The following is a 22,836-nucleotide window of genomic DNA, read 5'->3' as shown; positions in this document are numbered from 1 at the left end:
GCGCAGCCGAGCCCCGCCCCCAGCCCCCCAAACTCCGCCTTCCCAAGCCTACCTAATAACCACCCCCCGAAGGGGTAAAGCAACAGGGACTCCCCACACCCCTTCCCCGCTCCCAGCCCTGCTCACTGCACCTCCCTCCCGCACTCCCATCTTGGGAGAATCTATGCCGCAACTCCTCTCCATCTGTTCTCCGTGGACTGGGTCCCCGAGGTTCAACTAACAGCACCCCGCCACACACGCACACATCTCTGGTTCCCCCAAGTTCCTGGGGCACAGGAGTGGGGAGAGGAACTTGATCCTTGAAACCCTAGGGAAGATCCTTACTCCCAGTTGCATGGTGAAGGGTTAAAGCAGAAGCTAGACTTCCAGAGGAATGGAATAGGGTGAAAGGGAAGAGACTGAAGCTAGAGGTGGGAAAGGACTAACAGAGGGCAGAGGGAGGACATTGGAACCGGCCTTCACTGAACCATCTTCCTTCCCTAAAAGAGCAGCTCCAGAGAAGCAGTGAAGTGTGTGCAATGCCCTACGCTGGAGGGCAGGAAACCTGAGTTCTAATTCTCAATCCTGTCTCTGTCATTAAGGAGTTATGTGACCTTGGGCAAGTGCCTTCCTCTCTCTGAGCCTTAATTTCTTCATCTGTGCAGTGAGGAATTTGACTGGACAATTTCTAAGGCTCCGACTTGTGGGTGTAGGAAGCAGGCCAGGCTGAGCCATTGCAAGCAGGCTATGTTTTCAGGCCATCCCACACTGCTCTTGCCTGCATTCCCTGGCACAGCAGGAAGGACCCTGACATTTATTCATTCATTCATTCCTGGATGTCTCCATTCAGTAAACAGGTGTTGGGTACCTATTGTATAACCAGTACAGAAGTGAAACACAGTTTCCTTCCCTCAAGGAGCAGAAAGTCTAATGGGGAGAAAAGAACACGAAAACCAACCATTATGAAGGATGTAATAAAAGCCATGCATGATCAATCTTGTGCATACACAGTTACTGTGGAATCCTACTATGTGTCATTAGAGTCTTTGACATACAGTAACTGTTCTCGCCAATTACTCATAGGGAACCAAGGCAGAGGGAGAGTGAATGGCTTACTCAAGGTCACCTGCTAGCACTCACAGAGCTAGTCCTAGAATTCAGATCTTTCCCACTCAAAAGTCTATGGGGAATATTTGTGGGTAGGAAGTTAGTTTGAGGCAAAGCCTTGATGTCTGATTTTGGGGGATAGGGTACAAGCACACTGATCTGCCCAGGATGTTCCTTCCCCTTATTGGGAACAGCCACTGTTCCCACCCCTCTAGTACACTCCTGGCCCTGTCTTCGTTTTAGTACTCTTCCCTTTCCAGGCAGGTGAAGGTGGCTCTCTGTCCACCTATTGCTTAGAGCTATCCAGCCTGCATGGCCCTCTCCAGGTTGATGGGCCCATTCTCCCTGCCCAGAGGAAGGCGGCTGTCCAGAAGAGGCGGGGGTCTTGTTCACTCCCTTGGCAGAGGCAGAATCTCACTTGGTGACTCATTCCAGCATCTCCCGCCCATGCTTTTTGGGAAGCTGGCCTCACAGCTAACTCCAGCCCTTCTTGTTCCAGTTTCAGCCCCTTCCACGCAATTCAGTCCTCACTGCCCACAGAGAGCAGAGCCCCTAACCTTGGCCTTTCCAAACCTACAGAGGATCCTCTCGTGCTCCCCATTTAGGCACTATAATCTTCCTCTTGACACTCACCCCCACTGCCTTTCTGTCTCCACTTCAAAGGGCTTTGGAGGAGGGACAGTTTAGCTCTTTTGGCCAGCCCTAGAGCTCCAAAGAGACAAAAGGCTACCCCTGCCTTCTCCATTCACACACAGTACCCTTGCCTGGAAGCTACAGGAAAGGGGGGTGAAGGAGGGGGCGGTGGAAGGAGCCAGCTGACCGGCTGGTCACCATGGAAACCAGGCCTGTTTCCTGAAGATGAGCCTAGCTGGGGTGGGTGGAGGTGGGGAGTGGGGGCACAAAGGGAACCAGAAAACAACAGAGAGAAAGACCAGAGGCCCAGCCTCAGAGAAGACTGGAGCTGAGGAGGCGAGGTCAGGCCCCTAACTATGCTGTGGCCTAAGTCAAAGTCCCCAAGTCACCCTTTCAGATAACACTGCAATGGTCCCTCTCCCCATTTCTGGAGTGTTGGAAAGGATTCCTGTCAAGAGTGCAAGCTCTGGTACTGGGGCCAGTGGGTGACTCAATGCTGACCTCATGTGGCCATAAAAGGGACTGCCACACACCTGTTATGGCTCAGGGCCAAACACCTGGCTGAGTTGAGTGAGTTTTTCCTTAAATTCAGACTCCGTATGACTAAAAAGGAGGTCCTTGCACACTCCTGAGTTCTTACGTCCTTGCAGAGGGCTCAAACACTCCCACCCTATGTGGTTTACATCTTGATAAAGAAAAGAAGGTTTCACTAAAAAATAAATAAAAGTTTTGGATTACATCAGAAGCCATCTCTGCACTTTCTGTTTTACCTTGAGCAAGTCAACTCACCTCTCTGGGCCTCAGTTTCCCAACATTAAAATGTGGATGATAGTGTCAGATTTTGTATGGGTTTTTTTGGTTTTGTTTTTGTTTTTCGACTGAGTCTCACTCTGTTGTCCAGGCTGGAGAGCAGTGGCACGATCTCAGCTCACTGCAACCTCCACCTCCCAGGTTGAAGTGATTCTCCTACCTCAGCCTCCCAAGTAGCTGGGATTAATTGCAGGCATGTGCCACCAGGCCCAGCTAATTTTTGTATTTTTGGTAGAGACAAGGTTTCGCCATGTTGGCCAGGCCAGTCTCGAACTCCTGACCTCAAATGATCCACCTACCTCAGCCTTCCAAAGTTTATAGGTGTGAATACAGGCATGAGCCACTGTGCTCAGCCAAATTTTGAACTCAGTTGGTCTGGGTCTGGAGTTTATTACTATACTTTTGCTGTAGCCTTTGAGGACTGGAGAGGAACATGTCAGGGGAGGAGATTGAGAACATCTGAAATCATGCTGACCCAAGAGAAGGAGATGCTTCAATTTCCCGGGCCTTTCCCCTCGCGGCTCCTCACTGGGCTTCATGCTCATCACATCCTTCCCACTCTGGTCCTACATGGGGTTGAAGAACAGTGGGCCATATTCTCCCCTCAGCCCTCCCCCAACTCTTCTGTCTCCAATCACCCCCCATAGACTAGGTCCTCCTCTCCGTATCTCTCTTCCCTTCCCATTCTCAGTTCAAAGGGAACCTTCCTTACCTCTCACCCCACTGAGTAGCTGGCCCCACTGTGTGCCCCCACAACACCCTGTTCTCAGTTCTGTCTTATCCCAACCACTCTGAGCTGTAATTGCCAAGGAGCTTTTTTAGGACCATGGGATTTTTTTTGTTGGTCATAGGGGGGTGGTTATGGGTTATTACTGTGATAGTCAGTTTTGCTTCCAATAGAAAGAACAAAGTCAGACATTACAGGAGACCTTCCATACATGTTTAACAAGTGGGTGCATGATGGATGAATAAAATGAGGTTGCAGGGGAAGGGCAGTGGGAAAACTGGCCTCTCCCCTGCAAAACGTTGCTATCTACACTCATCCACCTTCCTTTCCCCAATGCTGGAGATGGAAAAGCTACATGTTTCCTTGGGGATAACCCTGTAAGGGCATTGCTGGTGCTAGGCTGATAGCACTTGGAGTAGTGGGGAGGAACAAGGGAATAAATCATGGGGCATGGGCTTAGGGCTCACTTGTAGTGGGGTTCTCCCACGGCCTTCCTAAGCCCAGGGACAGCGGTTTTCGTACTAAGATTGGGGCTGTGTTAGGGACCTGAGCAGAGTGCAACCAGCATATCTGGGGCCTCCCCAATCTGACCCCACTTCCTTGACTGCTGGGGTTGACCAGAAACTGTAACTACCCAAGGCCAGGATTTCACCCTTTGAGGAAGAAGAAACCCCATAACCACTTTGCTTTTTAGACAACAGTCTCCATGAGAAGACGCTCTTTCCAAAAAAATTTTTCATGCCCAATTCTATGTGATGTAGGACGTTGACACAGGAGACTGTCTTTGAGGACCCAGAAGAACTGCTCCTTTAAAGATAATGGGAGTCCCCTTTCCCTACCAATACTCCTGGGCACTGATAGGGAAAGATGAGAAAGCAAGAGAAATTGAGATAAATGGGCAAGGGATAGGAAGCAGTGCTTCCGCAACCCATCACCTACATGCCCTCCCTCAAAGATGCCAGCTTGTACAGACAGTTAATAGATATTTCTTTTAAAACAAATGAATGGTCCGGGCCTAGTGGCTCGCAGCCTGTAATCCCAGCACTTTGGGAGTCCGAAGCAAGCAGATTGCTTGAACCCAGGAGTTCGGGACCAGCCTGGGCAACGTGGCAAGACCCCCGTCTCTACTTGTAGTCCCAGTTACCCGGGAGGCTGAGGCAGGAGAACCGCTTGAACCCAGGAGGCGGAGGTTGCAGTGAGCCGAGATCGCATCACTGCACTCCAGCCTGGGCAACAGATCAAGACTTGGTCTCGAAAAAATAAAAAATAAAAATAAAACAAATGAATTAAGAAATAGAAGTGACAGAAGGAAACAGTACATGCGTGGAACTAATGAGTGAAGGAGGAAGGGGGAAACGGTGAATGAATGAATGAGTGAATGAATCAACGAAGGAGTGAGTCAAGGCCCGGGAACCACAGACTCCAAGCCTACGCAGAGCCCGGGAAGGGGGATTCCGGAGGGGCGGGGCCTCTTTCCGGAAGCGCCCGCCGGGGGCGGGGAGGGGGCGGGGCCACCGGCTTGCAGCGACCCTGTTGGTCCGGAGGGGCGGGGCGAGGAGGAGGACCCGCTTGGGCGGTTCGGCTGCCCACAGTAACCGCTGGGTGGACCCGGCCAGCGCTCCGAACCTTGTCCTCGCTGTGCGCCGGCCCCTCGGAGCCCCACAGCCCGGGAAGGAGGCCGCCGCGGGCCGGGCGCCCGCTCTGCCAAGCGGACCCGCAACCCGGAAAGGCGGCGCGGCAGAGCCCGTAGCCGGATCCTGCTTAGACCGGGCCCCCGCGGGCCAGCGCCGCGGGCATGTCGGAGGCGCGGAAGGGGCCGGACGAGGCGGACGAGAGCCAGTACGACTCTGGCATTGAGTCTCTGCGCTCTCTGCGCTCCCTACCCGAGCCGACCTCGGCTCCCGCCTCCGGGCCCTCGGACGGCAGCCCCCAGCCCTGCACCCACCCTCCGGGGCCCGCCAAGGAACCACAGCAGAAGGAAGACGCGGATGGGGAGCGGGCTGATTCCACCTATGGCTCCTCCTCGCTCACCGAGAGCCTGTCCTTGCTGGGGGGTCCCGAGGCTGAGGACCCGGCCCCACGCCCGCCACTCCCCCACGTGGGGGCGCTGAGCCCTCAGCAGCTGGAAGCACTCACTTACATCTCCGAGGACGGAGACACGTGAGTATGGGGGCTAGGCTGAAGCGGGATGCTAACTCTGGGCCTGCCCAAGAGCCGCAACAGGCCGGGCACCCCTACTCCCCCGTGAGGATCCTTCAAGTCCCCATTCACTGTTCCAAACTCCAGACTTAACTCTCAGCCAACTTTTGAGGTCCAGCCAGGCCATGGCATCATCTCTGTTCTCCCATTTCGGGGTGGGCAGAGCTGGCAGGACCCTTAACTCAGGGACCCCAGCCAGCATCTTGGAAATCTACCAATAATCCACCCTTAGGAAGAGAAAATCCCCCTGACCGAGTCCAGTTTTTTTGTTTCTTCTTGCTGGGGAAGGGGACATCCTTATTTGCTCAATATCTGGGATTCCCAGTTCCTGACCTCAGAATGCTCTGTCTCCAGGAGCAACAGGTGCCAGTTACAGGTTGCCAGTAGGGGCCAGGAAGCTAGGCGTGGGGGTGCCACCAGGGTGTAGGATTGGGGCTGGTCCTCAGGAGGAGGGGGTGAGCCAGGCTGGGGCACTCTTGCCCCAGCAGACAGATAGGCGGCTGGCTGCCCCAGCTTACTTCCTCCTCTGCTAAGAAAGGGGAAGTGAGGGCTAGAGTCAGCGTCCCTGATATCCTCTACCTCCAGAGACCCCAAGTCCCACTAACTGTTGTGTCTTACTCCCTCACTTAACCCTTCCTCCTCCAGACCCAGGTGGAGTTTTGTGGGAGTGGGCCAGAGGGCAGTTGAAGTAAAAGGCAGTTGTGTGTGATGGGTTGGCCAACTGAGGATTTAGCCGCCCAGGAAGAAGAAAACATTGACAGAGGAGGGAAAGGTTGGGATCTGGGGATGAGAAATAGAGTTGGGGAGGGCTAGAATCCCTGATCAAGGGTGCTCATATAAATAGGAGTAGGGGAGGCAGGAGGTGGCTGTCCTAACCTGCTTTTTGGAGATGCAGGGTCCCAATCCTGGGTGGCCATTGATAAAGATAGCTGGTGCACACAGTGGGTGGGAGAGGAGTGACCCAGTCCTTTCTGTACTCTGCCTGGATCACCAGCCCTCAGGTCCAGAACCCCAAGGTTTTGGGGGCTGCATGCAGGATACCTCTGATGACCTTTGATCCAAGGAGAGGGAACTTTTGACACTGCCGTCTTTTGTTAGCCTCTCAGCCCCAGCCTTTTCCATCTCTAGTTAGAAGCAGGTGTTGTGTCCAGACTGGGTGTGTGTGTGGAGGGGAGAAGTGTCCGGGCTTCCCAGTGAGTCCCCAGAGAGGAGGGGCACTTTCCTCCCTCCGTTGGAGGTGTCTGGGCTGTGGGAGGTATGGAAGTGGGAAGAGGAAGTGGGAGGAGGGGATACTGGGGAAGAGAGGGAGGTGGCTGCAAGAATGTGACCCAGAGAGCAGGCCCTGGCCGAGGGGATTTCCAGAGCAGTTCCTCCCTCCCTCCGTCACTCTCCTGGGCCTCTCCTGCTGCCTGCCGCCGAAGCCTGCCGCCCTCCTGCCCAAGCAGTCCCCTCCCCAGTCCAGACGGGCCTTTTAGCCAAGCTACCCCCCTCACTAATGCCCCAAGGCAGCTGTCCCGGCCTAGACCCTCCAGCACTGGCTTTCATTTTCCCCACCTGACGTGGGGAAACCCCAAGACTGGAACTTCCCCTCCCAACTGCCCCCATTACCCCTAGATTAAGGTTCTTGGCCCCCTCAACAAATACATTTTCTGCACTACAAAGACCTCCTCTTGGAGGTGCACACAGGAATGGATGGCCTCTGTTAGGCCCGACCTGGTCTGTGCTATCTGAGAGGTGTCTCTTGACTCTCAGGGAAGGGCAGCAGGACAGGATGCTGCACTGTCTCCTTGCTCCTCTTCCAAAAGTTTCTGTGTCTCTCCCTTGGAATGTGTAACATTGAGTTGCTTGGGGGTATGGGGTGACCCTGCATCTGTCTCCTTTCCTGTGAGCTGAGGTAGTGGGGTGCTCGGCCTGGAAACCCCCTCTGGACTACTTCGGCAGCTTTCAATTTGGCTTTGAGCTGCAGCTGGCCGGGCAGAGCCCTGAGGGCAAAGAGGAGTGGGTGTGGGCAGGCTGGACAGGAAGGCCCTTGTCCTGTCAGAACCCTGCCCACATGCCCACCCAGCCAAGGCCCTCCTGAAGGCCAGCAGTGGGAACTTGGAGCTCCAACCCCTAGGATCCTGGCTTCCCACACCAACCCTCACTTCCTGGCCCACACTCTCACTTCCTGAACCTACCCTATGGGTAGCTAGTTAAAGTTTGATGTGTTCCTTCTAACCCCAAGACCCCAACCCACTCCCTCTGGCCTGGGCCCTAACGCTAAGCCCCGCCTCTGCTCCCCTAGGCTGGTCCACCTGGCAGTGATTCACGAGGCCCCAGCGGTGCTGCTCTGTTGCCTGGCTTTGCTGCCCCAGGAGGTCCTGGACATTCAAAATAACCTTTACCAGGTTGGTGGCGAGAGAGGGTTGTGCCTAGATACCTGTTTGTGCCCTGGCAGCCATCCCCAGCAGGCACACCAGTCCAAAGGCTGCTCACTTAGGAAACCAAATGCCAGACACTGAGCTAGAAACTGAGGAGACAGACACAAGTAAGACATGGCCTCTGCGCTGAGGTGCTTGCAGCCTGGGCTGGGGGACTCATATCACCAGCTAAATACACAGCTTGGTGACAAGAGTTGTGATAGAGACACATACCAGCTGCTATAGGGTCCAGGGTCTGTGTGCAGCAGCCAGGGAAGGCTTACAGAGGAGATGACATCTGAATGGAGCCTTAACAGAGAGTTTTGCCAGGGAGAGACTGCCTGGTGCCTCTCTTTCCTCCTGCAGCCTAACCTCTGGGGGTAACAGAGGTCTCCCCATGGGGTGAGGGGCTAGACTCTGCCCCCACATGTCCTTTCTCCAGGGCCTAAGGTGACTTACAAGAAAAGCAGGGAGCTACTTTCTTCACCTTTCTTCCAGAATTGGGGTCACAAGAGCTTGGTGGGGGAGGGGGTGACAGGAGAAGGGCTTGGTAGTATTTCCTTGGAAGAACAGGCTATGGCCTTAATAAGCTGCTTTCAAAGAAGATGCTGGCAGCTGGTGATTCTTGAGCCCAAGCATGTTCCCAGAGGTGGGAACATGCTGCAGTGGCCCCATGACCCTCTGTTTGTGCCTCCAGACAGCACTCCATCTGGCTGTACATCTGGACCAACCGGGTGCAGTTCGGGCACTGGTGCTAAAGGGGGCCAGCCGGGCACTACAGGACCGGCATGGTGACACAGCCCTTCATGTGGCCTGCCAGCGCCAGCACCTGGCCTGTGCCCGCTGCCTGCTGGAGGGGCGGCCAGAGCCAGGCAGAGGAACATCTCACTCTCTGGACCTCCAGCTGCAAAACTGGCAAGGTGTGGACAGTCTTAAGGGCCTGTGGGATGAGGAGGGCATAGGAGATAGGGACCCCACTCTTGGGGAAGGGAGGGTCCCAGCTTGTCCATTGGTGCCCCTCCCACTCTAAGCACATAGATATTCCGTACATCTTTGCTAAATGAATGAATGGATGATTTGATTTTGAATTTACCCAGTACCTACTGTGTGCTGAGCAGAAAACTAAATCTTGCCCTTAAGATACTTAGTTTAAGGGCCGGGTACGGTGTCTCACACCTGTATTCCCAGCACTTTGGGAAGCCAAGGCAGGTGGATCACGAGGTCAGGAGATCGAGACCATCCCAGCTAACATGGTGAAACCCCGTGTCTACTAATAATACAAAAAATTAGCCGGATGTGGTGATGGGCACCTGTAGTCCCAGCTACTCAGGAGGCTGAGGCAGGAGAATGGCGTGAACCCGGGAGGCGGAGCTTGCAGTGAGCCAAGATCGCGCCACTGCACTCCAGCCTGGGCGACAGAGAGAGACTCCGTCTCAAAAAAAAAAAAAAAAAAAGATAGTTAGCTTAATAGAGATTAGATGACCTGATTCATTCATTCAACAGAAATGTACTGAGGGTTTTCTATGTGCCAGACATTATCTTGGGAGCTACACCTGCATCTGGGTGCAAAATAGAGAAAGGTTGAGATGAGCAATAAATATAAGAAGTGAACTGTGTAATATCATAAAAGGAAGTAAGTGCTGTAGTAAAAAGTAGAGCAGAGTGAGAGGAAGGAATGTGGGGAGTAGGAGAGTTGATATGATTGTTAAATAGGGTGGCCCGAGAAGGCCTCATGGAGCCAGTGACATCTGAATAGGGCCTTGAAGGAGGTGAAGAATGTAAATTTGAATCGAAATCTCTATTACTAAGCAAGGGTCAGGAGTGTCCAGACCAGAAAGGAGAGCAAAAAGGCCAGGGGAGCACAGAAGGAAGTGGCCACTGAGAAAGGGCTGGGGTCATGAGGATCTTAGGTGGCTTTTCAGAAAAGGTGGCTTTCTGGGCTTGAAGGCAGGTTGTGTGTGTGTGTGTGTGTGTGTGTGTTGTGATCTGTGTATAGGAGGAGGGTGTTCTTTGGGGGTGTCACTCAGCAGCCTGACCCCTGAAGCATGAAAGTTTCAATAACATGACTCTGAAAAGGTGGAAACTTTGAGTTCCTTTCCCCTTAGACTTTTGAGGGGGTTTTGGGGTTTGCATTTTAACAGTCTTGTGATTAGAGACATTGAGTGGGCAGTGAGTCCCTTGGGGCTGAGTGATAGGGAGGTCCCAGAAGAGAGGGAGTTGGTGGATGCAGATGAGCAGCCCTCACCCTCACCCCATTCCAGGTCTGGCTTGTCTCCACATTGCCACCCTTCAGAAGAACCAACCACTCATGGAACTGCTGCTTCAGAATGGAGCTGACATTGACGTGCAGGTGAGGCAGCCAGCAAAGCACTGCCCAGCCCAGGGCCTGCCCCCACCTGACACAACCCCAAGCCCCTGCCCAGCAGTCAGAAGTGGTGGCATTCACCTCCTTATCCAGAGCCCAGGCCCAGCACACTGCCTCTGAGGGCCTTGGCTGACATCCTTATTCCTCCCCAGGAGGGCACCAGTGGGAAGACAGCACTGCACCTGGCTGTGGAAACCCAAGAGCGGGGCCTGGTACAGTTCCTGCTCCAGGCTGGTGCCCAGGTAGATGCCCGCATGCTGAACGGGTGCACACCCCTGCACCTGGCAGCTGGCCGGGGCCTCATGGGCATCTCATCCACTCTGTGCAAGGCGGGTGCTGACTCCCTGCTGCGGAACGTGGAGGATGAGACGCCCCAGGACCTCACTGAGGAAGTAAGAGGCATATGCTTTGCTCTCCAGGGCCTCACACACCCACAGCAGAGAGAGGTTCTGTCATTAGCTGAAAGGGCCAGGGAGCCAGGAGTCCTGGGGTATAACCAGGACTCTATCACTGACCAACTATGGGAACTTGAGCCTGTTTCCTTAGTTGGTCAGGACCAGGGAGCCAAATTTGGACCCCTACAGGGAGCCTGCAGTTAAAGTGAATCAGTGAAGTTGGCCAGGTATGAGACCATGGTGTAATGAGGCCTGTAAGAACCCAGAGAGCCATCCTTGAGGGTCTCTGCACTCAGCTTCAGCACAGGCTTACAGAGCAGGAGTGTGGGCCAGTTTTTCCTGGTCTTGGAATTTTTTGAGAGGTGAAACCCAGATTTTCTGTACAGTCTTTCCTATTCTTAAATGTTCAGTGTAAAAAAAGAAACCTAAATGTTCTATGAGTACGCAGCACCCCCTCCACCACCCCCCAACAACAACAAACAACTCCAGGTCCATGGGCTGGATCACCTCTAAGGTCCCTCCTAAGTTGGATATTCTGGCATTATCTTAGAAAAGGAAGGCTTGCCTAAGTCCTCAGGGCTCCGCCAAGCCCAGAGGGGCCACTATTTTGAGGATTTGTATGAAGATTTGTTCCCTGATGGTCTTCAACTGTCATTTGGTGGGGAGGGAGTGGCCCAACAGGTTTCCCTGGGTCCCCTTTCCCAAGTTGCCTTTTCCCGTGTCCTCTGATCTTGCTTCTCTCCATTCTCCTTCTCAGTCCCTTGTCCTTTTGCCCTTTGATGACCTGAAGATCTCAGGGAAACTGCTGCTGTGTACCGACTGAATCCAGGCAGAGTCTGGGATCCTCGGGGCTCCATCTCTTTCCATTTGGAAGCCGGAGTCATAACTGCTGCAGTTTGGGCCCAGGCTGTGTGTTCTTCTGGTGCCCTAGGGACTGCTGTGGCCAGAGCCTGGGGCCAGCCAGTACAGTCCTGAGCTGAGGAGGAGGGACTGCAAGTGAGAGACAGCCAGTCTGGAAGGAAGAGCTTTCCAGGTGGACAGGGATTCTTGGAAGATCCCCAAAGTCCCAGGTATCCTGGGTGAAGCCTGTTTGCCTCTCTTGAAAATGGCAGGTGCTCTTGTGTGTACCCATGTTGGGTCAGGCTGAAACTGCCAACCAGTGGGAAACATGGACTCTCCTGAGTGAGAAGAGACTGAAATAGGAGCAAGCAGAACCCTGAGGGGTGTCCCATCTTATTGCTGTTGAGGACTCTTAAACACTGCTGTTTAAAGACTTCACAGGGAAGGTTCTGAACTGAGCCACTGGGGAAGGAACTTTCAGTAACATGACACTAAAATGGCAAGAGATGTTAAAAAAAGCTTTTCCCTTCTAGAGCTGTTTTGTGCGCATGCATGTCTGTGTGCATTGGGGCTTTTTAGACAGGCCTGCCCTGTGGCTTTGTCGTGGAGGTAGAGAGAAGGAAATTGTGCCCTGAGCACGGTAGGACCTTGCTGGGTGGGGTCAGAGGCCAGTAGTCCCCAGGCCTTTCTCTGTGTCCAGCACAGACCCTGTCCTTGCTGTGGAAATGATAAGGGATAGAAGGAGAGGAGGAAGAATGAGAGGACACAGGCCCTGGAGCCCTCACCACTGCCCTGGGGGCTGCCATCTGGAGGAGCCTGGCGACAAGGGTAACCCAGGGAGGCTGGGCACAAGGGAGCTGAGTCCACGTTTTTCCTCCCATTCCTCACCTTCGAGGGCCCTGCTAGGTCAGCCCTATGCTGGCATGAAGAGCGTGGGGCAATAAACCAGCACAGTCGCTGACCACTCATCCAGTGAGGGAGACAGCCGTTAAAAGCATAAACATCCAAATAAAGATGTCCTTACAAGTTGCAGTGGGTGCTATGAAGGGAAAAGAATAATGGGAAGGAAAAGAATAATGGGAAGGAAAAGGATGGAGTCGGTAGAGGGTTATGCTTTTTGTGGTCCGGGAACCCCGCCTGAGGAGTATCATCTCAACTGGGATGTAACGATGAGTAAAGGGATGGGGGCAGAGCATTTGGGGGAAGGCCTGTGAATTAGAGGAAATGAGAGCAAGCCAGCGGGGCTTCACAGCGGGTGAGTGAGTGGGCGAGGAACGCTGGCGAGGCCATGTAGAGCCTCGAAAGTCATGGGAAGTGGGGGGACAGAATTACTACCCAGCCAACAAAGGAAATAGACACCTTCGTCCTGTCAGAAAACGGGGAAACTAACACAGAGGAGGGGCTTGGGATGCAGAGCCTCAATGTCCTGTCCGCAAGATGGCAATGGTCACCATGACCTCTGGGACGCTTATGAAGGCCAAAGGCGATGACGAAGCACAGGGGAGGCGCCGGACGGGCGCATCTTCAGGGCTGGCGCTCCCCGCGCCCAGGGGCAGCCCAGCTCCCCGGAACCCGAGCCGCGTCTGCCTCCGGGCCGCGCGGGGGCGCTGTGGCCCGGCGGCGGCCCGGGGCGCTGCGTGGTCGCGGCAGGGGCGGAGGGGACCGCGGGGAGGGAGGCGGGAAGAGCGCGGCACTTCCGCTGGCCGCTGGCTCGCTGGCCGCTCCTGGAGGCGGCGGCGGGAGCGGAGGGAGCGCAGGGGCGCGCGGCCCGGGGACTCGCATTCCCCGGTCCCCCTCCACCCCACGCGGCCTGGACCATGGACGTCAGGTGGGGGCTAGGGCAGCGGTGAGCTCACGTGACCGAGCCCCCGGGCCACGTGACTGCCGCACATCTGCACGGGGGGCCGGGTGGGGTCCCGGCTGCTCGGCGGTCAGCCAGCATAGGAGCCAGTGGGGATAGGGGGTGCGGCTTGGTTTTGTGCTCCTTGGGGAGCGCTTCGGGCGGAGGGCAGGGTACCCTGACGCCCCGGGAACGTGGAGGGGAGGGTGGGGGAAGGGGCGCTGCGTCTGGCCTGAGCAGCGGGCTAGCGCTGGAGGGAACAGAGGAGACCTGTGTGGCTAGAGGGGCGGATCCGCCCCCGGGGAGGGAGGAAGCCCTGCCGGGCCAGCGCCGGCGTCCCCTCGCCCCCCCTCGAGAGAGAGAGAGAGACTCTCTTTGTCCGGGCCGGAGCTGCAGCGGAGGGGGCGGGGAGACTCCGGGCACTACTCCAGTGTAGTCCCCTCTGGAGGGCGGGGGGGATAACTGCGCCCTAATGCTTATGTCCGCTTTCTTTACAGGTGGTGGGCAGTGGTAGTGCTGGCTGCGTTCCCCTCCCTAGGGGCGGGTGGGGAGACTCCCGAAGCCCCTCCGGAATCATGGACCCAGCTATGGTTCTTCCGATTTTTGGTGAATGCTGCTGGCTATGCCAGCTTTATGGTACCTGGCTACCTCCTGGTGCAGTACTTCAGGCGGAAGAACTACCTGGAGACCGGTGTGTGAAGAAAGGGCGGGGAAGTGAGCTAGGTCGGGAAGGAGGGTATTTGGCCAGCAGTCCAAACGGGATATGACTTGGAGAGGGCGGGAGGACGGTAGGCCGGACAGCAGGGCAGGCTGGCTGCTCTGGGGAAGAGGAAGTGACACGGAGATTTGGGGCTTGACTTTGTGTGCTTTCTTCAGGTAGGGGCCTCTGCTTTCCCCTGGTGAAAGCTTGTGTCTTTGGCAATGAGCCCAAGGCCTCTGATGAGGTTCCCCTGGCGCCCCGAACAGAGGCGGCAGAGACCACCCCGATGTGGCAGGCCCTGAAGCTGCTCTTCTGTGCCACAGGACTCCAGGTGGGTAGGTGGGCTCAGGCTCTCTTCCTGGGTTGGATGCCGGTGGGCAGGGATTCTGCGAAGGTTTCCATTTTACCAGTCCCAGAGCTTTGCTAGTTGGTGGGTTTTGTGTCCTGCTCCCAGAGGCACACTGCACCTCCATCTTGGAGGTGTTTGGGGGAAATGCTCTTTTCTTTCCTCTTCTCTCCAGCACTGGTACTGAAAGTTCATACTGTTGTTTCGAGATGTCTGGTGCAGAAGACTTGCCCTATTCTCTGTGATTTCTACTGTGCCGTTATTATACTTCCTTCCTGCACTGGTGTCTCACATACTGTAAACCCACTGATAAAATTGTGGGGGAGCCATTCAGCCTTCCCCTAGCACTGCATGTGAGAGAGTGCTAAGATGCGGGCCCCATGGCATTTTGCAGTGGGTACTAGTTCTACCTTGAATATCATGTTGAACTACAGATACCCAATTCTGAGTTCTTGCCTCCCTGAATTGGTTTTTCACACACAGTTGATTCCCTACAAGGTGAACCCAGACTTGGGAGAAGAAACTTCTACAGAGGAACCAAAAAGTGTATATTTTCCTTTGAATCACTTAGGCATCATCCTGAAGAAGAGGGAGAAGTCAATTTTTGTCTGCCTTTTCATTATCTTGCTTATTGTCTCCTTTGCCTCTACCTTCCCCAACAGGTATCTTACCTGACTTGGGGTGTGCTGCAGGAAAGAGTGATGACCCGTAGCTATGGGGCCACAGCCACATCACCGGGTGAGCGCTTTACAGACTCGCAGTTCCTGGTGCTAATGAACCGAGTGCTGGCACTGATTGTGGCTGGCCTCTCCTGTGTCCTCTGCAAGCAGCCCCGGCATGGGGCACCCATGTACCGGTACTCCTTTGCGAGTCTGTCCAATGTGCTTAGCAGCTGGTGCCAATACGAAGCTCTTAAGTTCGTCAGCTTCCCCACCCAGGTGCTGGCCAAGGCCTCTAAGGTGATCCCTGTCATGCTGATGGGAAAGCTTGTGTCTCGGCGCAGCTACGAACACTGGGAGTACCTGACAGCCACCCTCATCTCCATCGGGGTCAGCATGTTTCTGCTATCCAGCGGACCAGAGCCCCGCAGCTCTCCGGCCACCACACTCTCAGGCCTCATCTTACTGGCAGGTTATATTGCTTTTGACAGCTTCACTTCAAACTGGCAGGATGCCCTATTTGCCTATAAGATGTCATCGGTGCAGATGATGTTTGGGGTCAATTTCTTCTCCTGCCTCTTCACAGTAGGCTCACTGCTAGAACAGGGGGCCCTCCTGGAGGGAACCCGCTTCATGGGGCGACACAGTGAGTTTGCTGCCCATGCCCTGCTACTCTCCATCTGCTCTGCATGTGGCCAGCTCTTCATCTTTTACACCATTGGGCAGTTCGGGGCTGCCGTCTTCACCATCATCATGACCCTCCGCCAGGCCTTTGCCATCCTTCTTTCCTGCCTTCTCTATGGCCACACTGTCACTGTGGTGGGAGGGCTGGGAGTGGCTGTGGTCTTTGCTGCCCTCCTGCTCAGAGTCTACGCGCGGGGCCGTCTAAAGCAACGGGGAAAGAAGGCTGTGCCTGTTGAGTCTCCTGTGCAGAAGGTTTGAGGGTGGAGAGGGCCTGAGGGGTGAAGTGAAATAGTCTTCTCACCATTTTCTCCTACTGTAACCTGAGGGAGCTGGCTCAAAGGGCAAAATGCAGGTGTTTTCTCAGTATCATAGACTCTGCAGCAGGGGGTGGGGAGCCCAGGAGGCAGCCTTCCCTTTTGCCTTAAGTCACCCATCTTCCAGCAGGCAGTTTATTCTGTGCCCCAGGGTAGAGACAGTCCTCAGTGAGGGGGAGTTTGGGGTCAAGAGGGCATAGGTAGGTTCCACAGTTCCCCCTCCCAGAAGTTTCCTTAAGTCTTGCCCTAGCTGTGCTATGCTGCCTTCCAGACTCTCTCCCCTCTGCAAATACCTGCATTTCTTACCCTGGTGAGAAAAGCACAAGCGGTGTAGGCTCCAATGCTGCTTTCCCAGGAGGGTGAAGTGAAGATGGTGCTGTGTTGTGGAAAGGGGATGCAGATCCCTGCCCAGCACCACCACCTCCTATGCTCCTGGATCCCTAGGCTCTGCTCCATGAGCCTGTTGTAGGTTTTGGTACTTTAGAAATGTAACTTTTTGCTCTTATAATTTTATTTTATTAAATTAAATTACTGTAATGGACTTGGTCCTGTGTTTTGGTTGACTGAAAAGGCATTACTATATGGTAGTTTTTCAGAAAAACTGCCTTTAGCTTCAGTGTGTGCACTCTTAGCTACAAAACCAGCTCAACTTGCTGTGCTCATGAAAACAGCAAGAGCTGGGGGGATAGAGAAGCTAAGGAAGAATAACATCCACTTCACAAGGGAGAGCAGAACTGTATAAAAACGGCATATTCTTTATTTTGCATACTTTAATTTCAGAACAAAATGAAAATAAAATAAACCACAACACACAACATCCAATCCTGCTGTCAGAGAGGGAATGGGGCTTGACACCCTTGGTTTCCTGCCTTCAACACAAGGACAGGAGAGGAAAAACAACACTAGACATCAGCAGGGGGAGGCAGGTGGGACAGGGGCACTTGAGGCTGCAGTGGGAGCCACGGGGACACTATACAAGGGCACAAGTTTTCCAACTATGAACTTCTAACCTAATCAACTTCTTCCATGCGAGACGCATCCTCATCACCCTCAAGAGGGGGGATCTCATCAGGAACTGCAGCACTGGGTTCCTCTGCTGCCACTTCATCTTCATCAATACCTAAAGTAAAATTAAGCCATGTAAGACTTGACTAAATAGCATTAAGTCAAATCCAGACAGGAGCCTAGTTGCACAAACTCCTTGCCACATCAAGTACCAAAGCTGCTTACCTAGACCTAGCTTGATCATGCGGTAGATGCGGTTGGAGTGGGTCTGGGGATCCTCAAGGGAAAAGCCTGAAGAGAGCAGGGCGGTTTCAAACAGCAGCACCACCAGGTCCTTAACTGCCTTATCATTCTTGTCAGCCTCAGCCTTCTGCCGCAGAGTCTCCACAATGGGGTGGTCAGGGTTGATCTCCAGGTGCTTTTTAGCCATCATATAGCCCATGGTGGAGTTGTCCCGAAGTGCCTGGGCTTTCATGATCCGCTCCATATTGGCTGTCCAGCCATAGGTGCTGGTCACAATGCAGCAAGGTGAAGACACAAGCCTATTGGAGATTGTCACCTGTGGACAATCACAAAAGCCTTAGATTTGCATTAGATCAGTGACCACTTTGAAAGAGAAAACGGACACTATCAAGCCTGTAATTCCAACAGGGGGAGAAGGAGGTGGGGCCCATCACTTGAGTTTGAGACCAACCTGGCAAAACCCTATCTCTACAAAATACACAAAAAATTAACCGGGTGTGGTGGCACATGTCTGTAATCCCAGCCACTCAGGAGACTTGAATTTGCAGTGAGCTGAGATCCAGTCCAAAAAAAAAAGAAAATGATATTTTATCTACTCTCACAAGTTAACTGAAGCAATGCCTAATCTGTGCCAAATTTTATTAAAATAGCCTTAAACCTGGCTAGGGAAAAGAACAAGAGGCAAGGCTCCAAACAGTAAATAGGGTGCCTCAAGCCACTAATTGTGTAGCAACATGATTGTGAGGGAGCCCACCTCAAAGGTATGTTACAAAATATACCCTAAGCTCCAGAATGGCTTACCTTCTCAACCTTCTTATCTAAGATTTCTTTCATGAGCTTGCAAAGGTTCTCAAACTTTGCCTTGCTCTCTTCCATCTTCTTCTTCTCCTCCTCATCCTCAGGCAGCTCCAGACCCTCCTTGGTAACTGAGACCAGGCTCTTCCCATCAAACTCCTTGAGCTGCTGCACACAGTACTCGTCAATGGGCTCGGTCATATATACCACCTCGAAGCCCCGTTTCCGCACTCGCTCCACAAAAGCTGAGTTGGCCACCTGCTCTTTGCTCTCACCTGTAGGGTAATTAAATGGACTCAGTGACTAAAATGCCTCATACTGCCAGTTCCTAGGTAGCCCTGAAATGTGCTCCCCACTCCTCCAAAAAGGCTTCCATCAGAACCAACGCACCAGTGATGTAATAGATGGACTTCTGTGTCTCCTTCATGCGAGAAACATACTCTGACAGAGATGTCATCTCATCTCCAGACTGGGAGGTGTGATAGCGCAGCAGCTCAGACAGGCGGCGGCGGTTAGTGGAGTCCTCGTGGATTCCAAGCTTGAAGGGTGGGAAGAGAAAAAACAATCCAACTTAACTACAATTCACTTTCTATGTGAATGGAAAAATTTGTTAGTAATTACTAAGAAAGTGGTAAAGGGAATAAGCATTTGCCTCTTTACCTTGAGATTTTTAGAGAATGCCTCATAGAATTTCTTGTAATTCTCCTTGTCTTCTGCCAGCTCAGAGAAGAGCTCAAGACACTTCTTAACAATGTTTTTACGAATGACTTTCAAGATTTTGCTCTGCTGGAGCATTTCTCGGGAGATGTTCAGGGGCAGATCCTCAGAGTCAACCACACCACGAATAAAATCTGCCATCAACCAGGATGAGAAAGCTCAGTAAAAATAGCTAGACCAGAGCTGGTACCCAGATTCAAACAGAAGGCTCTAATAGCCTCCTAAACCCTTATACTTACTATGCATTGCAGAAAATCCTTAACCTAGGATATTCTGGCAGAATGCCGAAAACCTCCCAAGACTTCACCCAACTAAATTAGGCCAAGGAAATACTCACTGAGATACTCTGGTATTAACTCATCACAGCTGTCCATGATGAACACACGACGGACATAGAGTTTGATGTTGTTCTTTTTCTTCTTGTTCTCAAAAAGGTCAAAGGGAGCCCGACGAGGAATGAATAGCAATGCCCTGAATTCCAACTGACCTTCTACAGAAAAGTGCTGGAAAAAACCAAAAAATAAGCAAGTGATACATTTCAAAAGAGGGCCTTTTAGCCCCAACACCAAATTACCTAAAAATGGAAGAATGATCCTCCCTAAGCCTAACGGATAGAGCGTACACACAGGCAGTTCCCAAGAAAACTGAGCCTTAATGCCCTCAACGATCTAGACGAATACTAGCTGTATACAGAAAACAGTCCGCTCTGATCAGAACCCTGGATGTGTAAGGCTGCCAACAGACATTACCCAGATTTCCTTTAGAGAAAGTGAGGTCATTAGGAAGGATGGCACTTCACTATGACCGGGTAATCAGTAAGTGAAAATACATGGCTCTCACATTTCTGTTATCAGCTGGACACGTTCCATGTGTCTATTACCTGCCAACACTCTTCCACTTATTCCTCTCCATATTTGCATGTTGACCCAACATGCAAAGGCTTCTCACCTTGACTGCCAAGTGGTCTTCCCAGTCATTGGTGAGGCTCTTGTAGAATTCTCCATACTCCTCTTGGGTGATGTCATCAGGGTTTCTGGTCCAAATAGGCTTGGTCTTGTTTAGCTCTTCCTGATCAATGTATTTCTCTTTGATCTTCTTAGTTTTCTTCTTCTTATCCTTACCACTGTCATCCTCCTCATCTGAACCCACATCTTCGATCTTGGGCTTTTCTTCATCATCTTTATCTTCCTCTTCTTTCTCACCTTTCTCTTCCTCTGCCTCATCATCACTAATTTCCTTCTCTCGCTCCTTCTCCAACTAAGTAACAAAAACAGAAATTAGCCTTGGAGTACAAAACACCAGGAAAAGCAGAAGCCAGGGACCACGAGATTCTCCAGAACAGGAAACATCCTGCACGCTAAGTGTAAAAGGTTTAAAAGTCCATACTCACATAAAGGGTGATGGGATAGCCTATGAACTGAGAGTGCTTCTTCACTACTTCTTTGACCCGCCTCTCTTCTAAGTACTCTGTCTGATCTTCTTTAAGATGGAGGATCACTTTGGTACCTCTGCCAATGGGCTCACCTAGAAGAGTCAATCACAAGCGTGTAACAGGGCGAAAGTATATGCAGTTGAGACTTCACCAAATTAATAAAGTATTAGACGAACTGCTATGAAGAACTGCTTGACAGGATGCTCAAAATTTCTGCTACTGGTGAGCCCACAAAACTCTAACCCAGCTACCTTGTAACAGAAAAGCTAACTTACCATGGTCAGCCCGCACAGTGAAGGAACCTCCAGCAGAAGACTCCCAAGCATACTGTTCATCATCGTTGTGCTTTGTGATCACAACCACTTTCTCTGCCACCAGGTAGGCAGAATAAAAGCCAACACCAAACTGTCCAATCATGGAGATGTCTGCACCAGCCTGCCAACAAGTTTTTTTAAAAGTCAAACACAAAATTTAAAGCAGCAAAAAAATAAAGAACACTGATGAATATAAATGGTGTATGCCTACAGAACTGCAGTACCTGAAGAGCCTCCATGAATGCTTTAGTACCAGACTTGGCAATGGTTCCCAAATTATTTATGAGATCAGCTTTGGTCATCCCAATGCCTGTGTCTACCAAAGTCAGGGTACGTTCCTGAGGGTTGGGGATGATGTCAATTTTCAGCTCTTTACCACTGTCCAACTTCGAAGGGTCTGTTAAGCTCTCATAGCGAATCTTGTCCAAGGCCTGAAAAGAATACAAACAGCAACTTACTTTTGCTCTCTCCAAGACAGGCAATTGCTCTGTTGCCCAAGCTACAGTGCAGTAGTAGCAAGGATGACAGCTCACTGCAGCCTTGACCTCCCTGGTTCAAGCCATCCTCCACCCCAGCCTCTGTGCTGGGACTACAGGCACATGCCACTGTGCTCAACTAATATTTAATTTTTTGCAGAGACAAGGTCTGGCTGTTGCCCAGGCTGCCCTCGAAATCCTAGGCTCAAGTGATCCTGCCTTGCCGTTACAGGTGTGAGTCAACACGCTCGCTCACTTTTGCTTTCTTAAACCCCGTGTCTTCAAAGAAAATCTTGGTTTACCTCTCTCAGCCTCAAATCTGATTGCCCCTTATCTTGAGGCTTTAGAACTACAGTTAGTTACATGAGCCCACTTTTTCTGGACATAGTCCCTTCCCTTTCAAGTTCAAGATGGCCAGAGAGTAAGACAAATCTTTTTGGAATAGTTGCAAGTTTACCCCCTTCAATAGTAGTCCCCAACAAAGGCCAAACCACCACTCCTTTCCTCTCTTCGAAGAGTGTCAAAAAAAAATAAACACACCAAATATAGAAACCAGAGCACTTACATCAGAAGCATTAGAGATCAACTCTCGAAGAAAAATCTCCTTGTTGGAATAGAAGGTATTGATGATGAGAGACATGAGTTGGGCAATTTCTGCCTGAAAGGCAAAAGTCTCCACCTCCTCCTCTCCATGGTGCACTTCCTCAGGCATCTAAAATAAAAATTATCATTAATTACAAAACATGAAGGCCTCATATTTTAAAATCCTAAAGGTCATCTCATTTGTTAGGACCTTAAGAGTTGAGACTGGTTTGACCTGAGTACTATCCCTTCCGAAAAGACTGAAAAAGCATTCTCTTAAAAGATCTCAGGCTACATGCTAAGTGGGAAGCCTGAAAATTCAGAAGGAAAAAGAAAATAAGCTGAATGTTCTTCAACCAAATGTCACAGAACCCAGCTACTTAGGAGTGGTGACAGCAGGCTCAGCGTCATCCGGTAGTATGGCAGAAACTCATAATGCTGGTCCAACCCAGGTATCCAGAGATCCCAGATAATCCTTACACAAATTTAAATGTGAAAATCACTACCTACAGTTCTTCATTTGGAGATCAAAGTAACTAGTTTGGCACTAACTTTAAACTGCTCCCCCTGAGATGTCTTCCTAAGACCAGCCCAAGGGCGGGACACTCCTACCCCACACTGCAGGGAGGAATAACCTGGGATCCAGAGGATACCCGCCCGAGGGGCAATTAAATCCGGACAAAGAATCGATAAGCCAAAAGCTCCACTACGACCCCTTCACAGGACAAAATTACAGAACAGGCCCAAACCCAACACAAGGAAGATGGTGGCCGTTAACCACCAGGCCGACACTCGTCACTGCCGGACATGCGTCGGCAGGGACCACGCGAGGAGGGGGCGCCGCCGTGCACCCTCCTTCGCCCCAGCATCCGGGCACTGGGGCGGGGCGCCAGAATCCAGAAGCTTCCAGAACAATCTCAGCTCTAGAGGATGGGCGGAGGAGGGAGCCCATGAATCTTCCAGAACCTGCCCCCCTCCCCGCCCCTCCTCCACCGGGACTGCAAGAAAGATCTGGAACGAGGGAGTATGGGGTGCTGGAGACCGAAAGCTCTCCTCCCACACCATGAACCCTCACAGAAACAAAGCACCCAAGGCGACTTTAACAACGCGTCCGGTAAGAGAGGTGGCAAAGCCAGTCCCCACAGGGCCGTGCTGAGTCACCCGAGCAGGCACCCCCGCCATCCTGCGGTCCCCCTCCGACGCCCTATAGCCGCGTCCGGAAGTGGAGGGGCAAAAATGGCAGCGTCCCGGGCCGCGCGGCCACCACGTGCAGCT

At 52.4% G+C, this 22,836-nt stretch overlaps 3 protein-coding genes across 13 annotated transcripts in view; 2 read left to right on the top strand and 1 right to left on the bottom strand.

Moving 5' to 3' along the window:
• Positions 1-4,634: 4,634 nt before the first annotated feature.
• NFKBIE (nuclear factor of kappa light polypeptide gene enhancer in B-cells inhibitor, epsilon) lies at positions 4,635-12,476 on the top strand. Its single transcript, XM_011986823.1, is given in 6 exon segments — positions 4,635-5,416; positions 7,740-7,842; positions 8,552-8,774; positions 10,116-10,204; positions 10,372-10,611; positions 11,372-12,476. Coding segments are annotated over 6 exon segments (1,503 nt in total). The 3' UTR covers positions 11,438-12,476.
• A 308-nt stretch (positions 12,477-12,784) lies between these two features.
• On the top strand, positions 12,785-16,538 carry SLC35B2 (solute carrier family 35 (adenosine 3'-phospho 5'-phosphosulfate transporter), member B2). Of its 7 annotated transcripts, none has more exons than XM_011986824.1 (4): positions 12,785-12,900; positions 13,792-13,985; positions 14,171-14,325; positions 15,003-16,538. In XM_011986824.1, exons 1-4 carry the CDS (start codon positions 12,863-12,865, stop codon positions 15,939-15,941), a joined length of 1,326 nt encoding a protein of 441 aa, XP_011842214.1. In that variant the 5' UTR covers positions 12,785-12,862; the 3' UTR covers positions 15,942-16,538. The 7 variants fall into 7 exon arrangements, with proteins under 7 accessions (XP_011842214.1, XP_011842220.1, XP_011842218.1 ...); XM_011986830.1 differs by lacking the exon at positions 12,785-12,900 and adding an exon at positions 13,104-13,282 and having other exon boundaries at positions 14,171-14,329; XM_011986826.1 differs by lacking the exon at positions 12,785-12,900 and adding an exon at positions 13,110-13,282 and having other exon boundaries at positions 14,175-14,325.
• A 194-nt stretch (positions 16,539-16,732) lies between these two features.
• Positions 16,733-22,836, bottom strand: part of HSP90AB1 (heat shock protein 90kDa alpha (cytosolic), class B member 1) — a 10,158-nt gene continuing 4,054 nt past the window's right edge. For 3 of the 5 annotated variants that reach the window (XM_011986832.1, XM_011986834.1, XM_011986833.1), the window contains exons 2-12: positions 21,545-21,691; positions 20,728-20,934; positions 20,465-20,624; positions 20,148-20,281; positions 19,706-20,014; positions 19,095-19,260; positions 18,701-18,891; positions 18,431-18,578; positions 18,047-18,315; positions 17,228-17,561; positions 16,733-17,117 (exon numbers count right to left, since the gene is read on the bottom strand). In XM_011986832.1, coding sequence (XP_011842222.1) covers positions 17,008-17,117; positions 17,228-17,561; positions 18,047-18,315; positions 18,431-18,578; positions 18,701-18,891; positions 19,095-19,260; positions 19,706-20,014; positions 20,148-20,281; positions 20,465-20,624; positions 20,728-20,934; positions 21,545-21,691 — 2,175 coding nt within the window. In that variant the 3' untranslated portion in view covers positions 16,733-17,007. The remainder of the gene's footprint in view (positions 17,118-17,227; positions 17,562-18,046; positions 18,316-18,430; positions 18,579-18,700; positions 18,892-19,094; positions 19,261-19,705; positions 20,015-20,147; positions 20,282-20,464; positions 20,625-20,727; positions 20,935-21,544; positions 21,692-22,836) is intronic. The other 2 variants (XM_011986835.1, XM_011986836.1) reach the window with 2 other exon arrangements.

This window comes from Mandrillus leucophaeus, unplaced genomic scaffold (assembly GCF_000951045.1).
Source record: "Mandrillus leucophaeus isolate KB7577 unplaced genomic scaffold, Mleu.le_1.0 Scaffold3, whole genome shotgun sequence".
NCBI classification, from domain to species: Eukaryota; Metazoa; Chordata; class Mammalia; order Primates; family Cercopithecidae; genus Mandrillus; species Mandrillus leucophaeus.
This window is presented reverse-complemented; position numbering and strand designations above follow the sequence as displayed.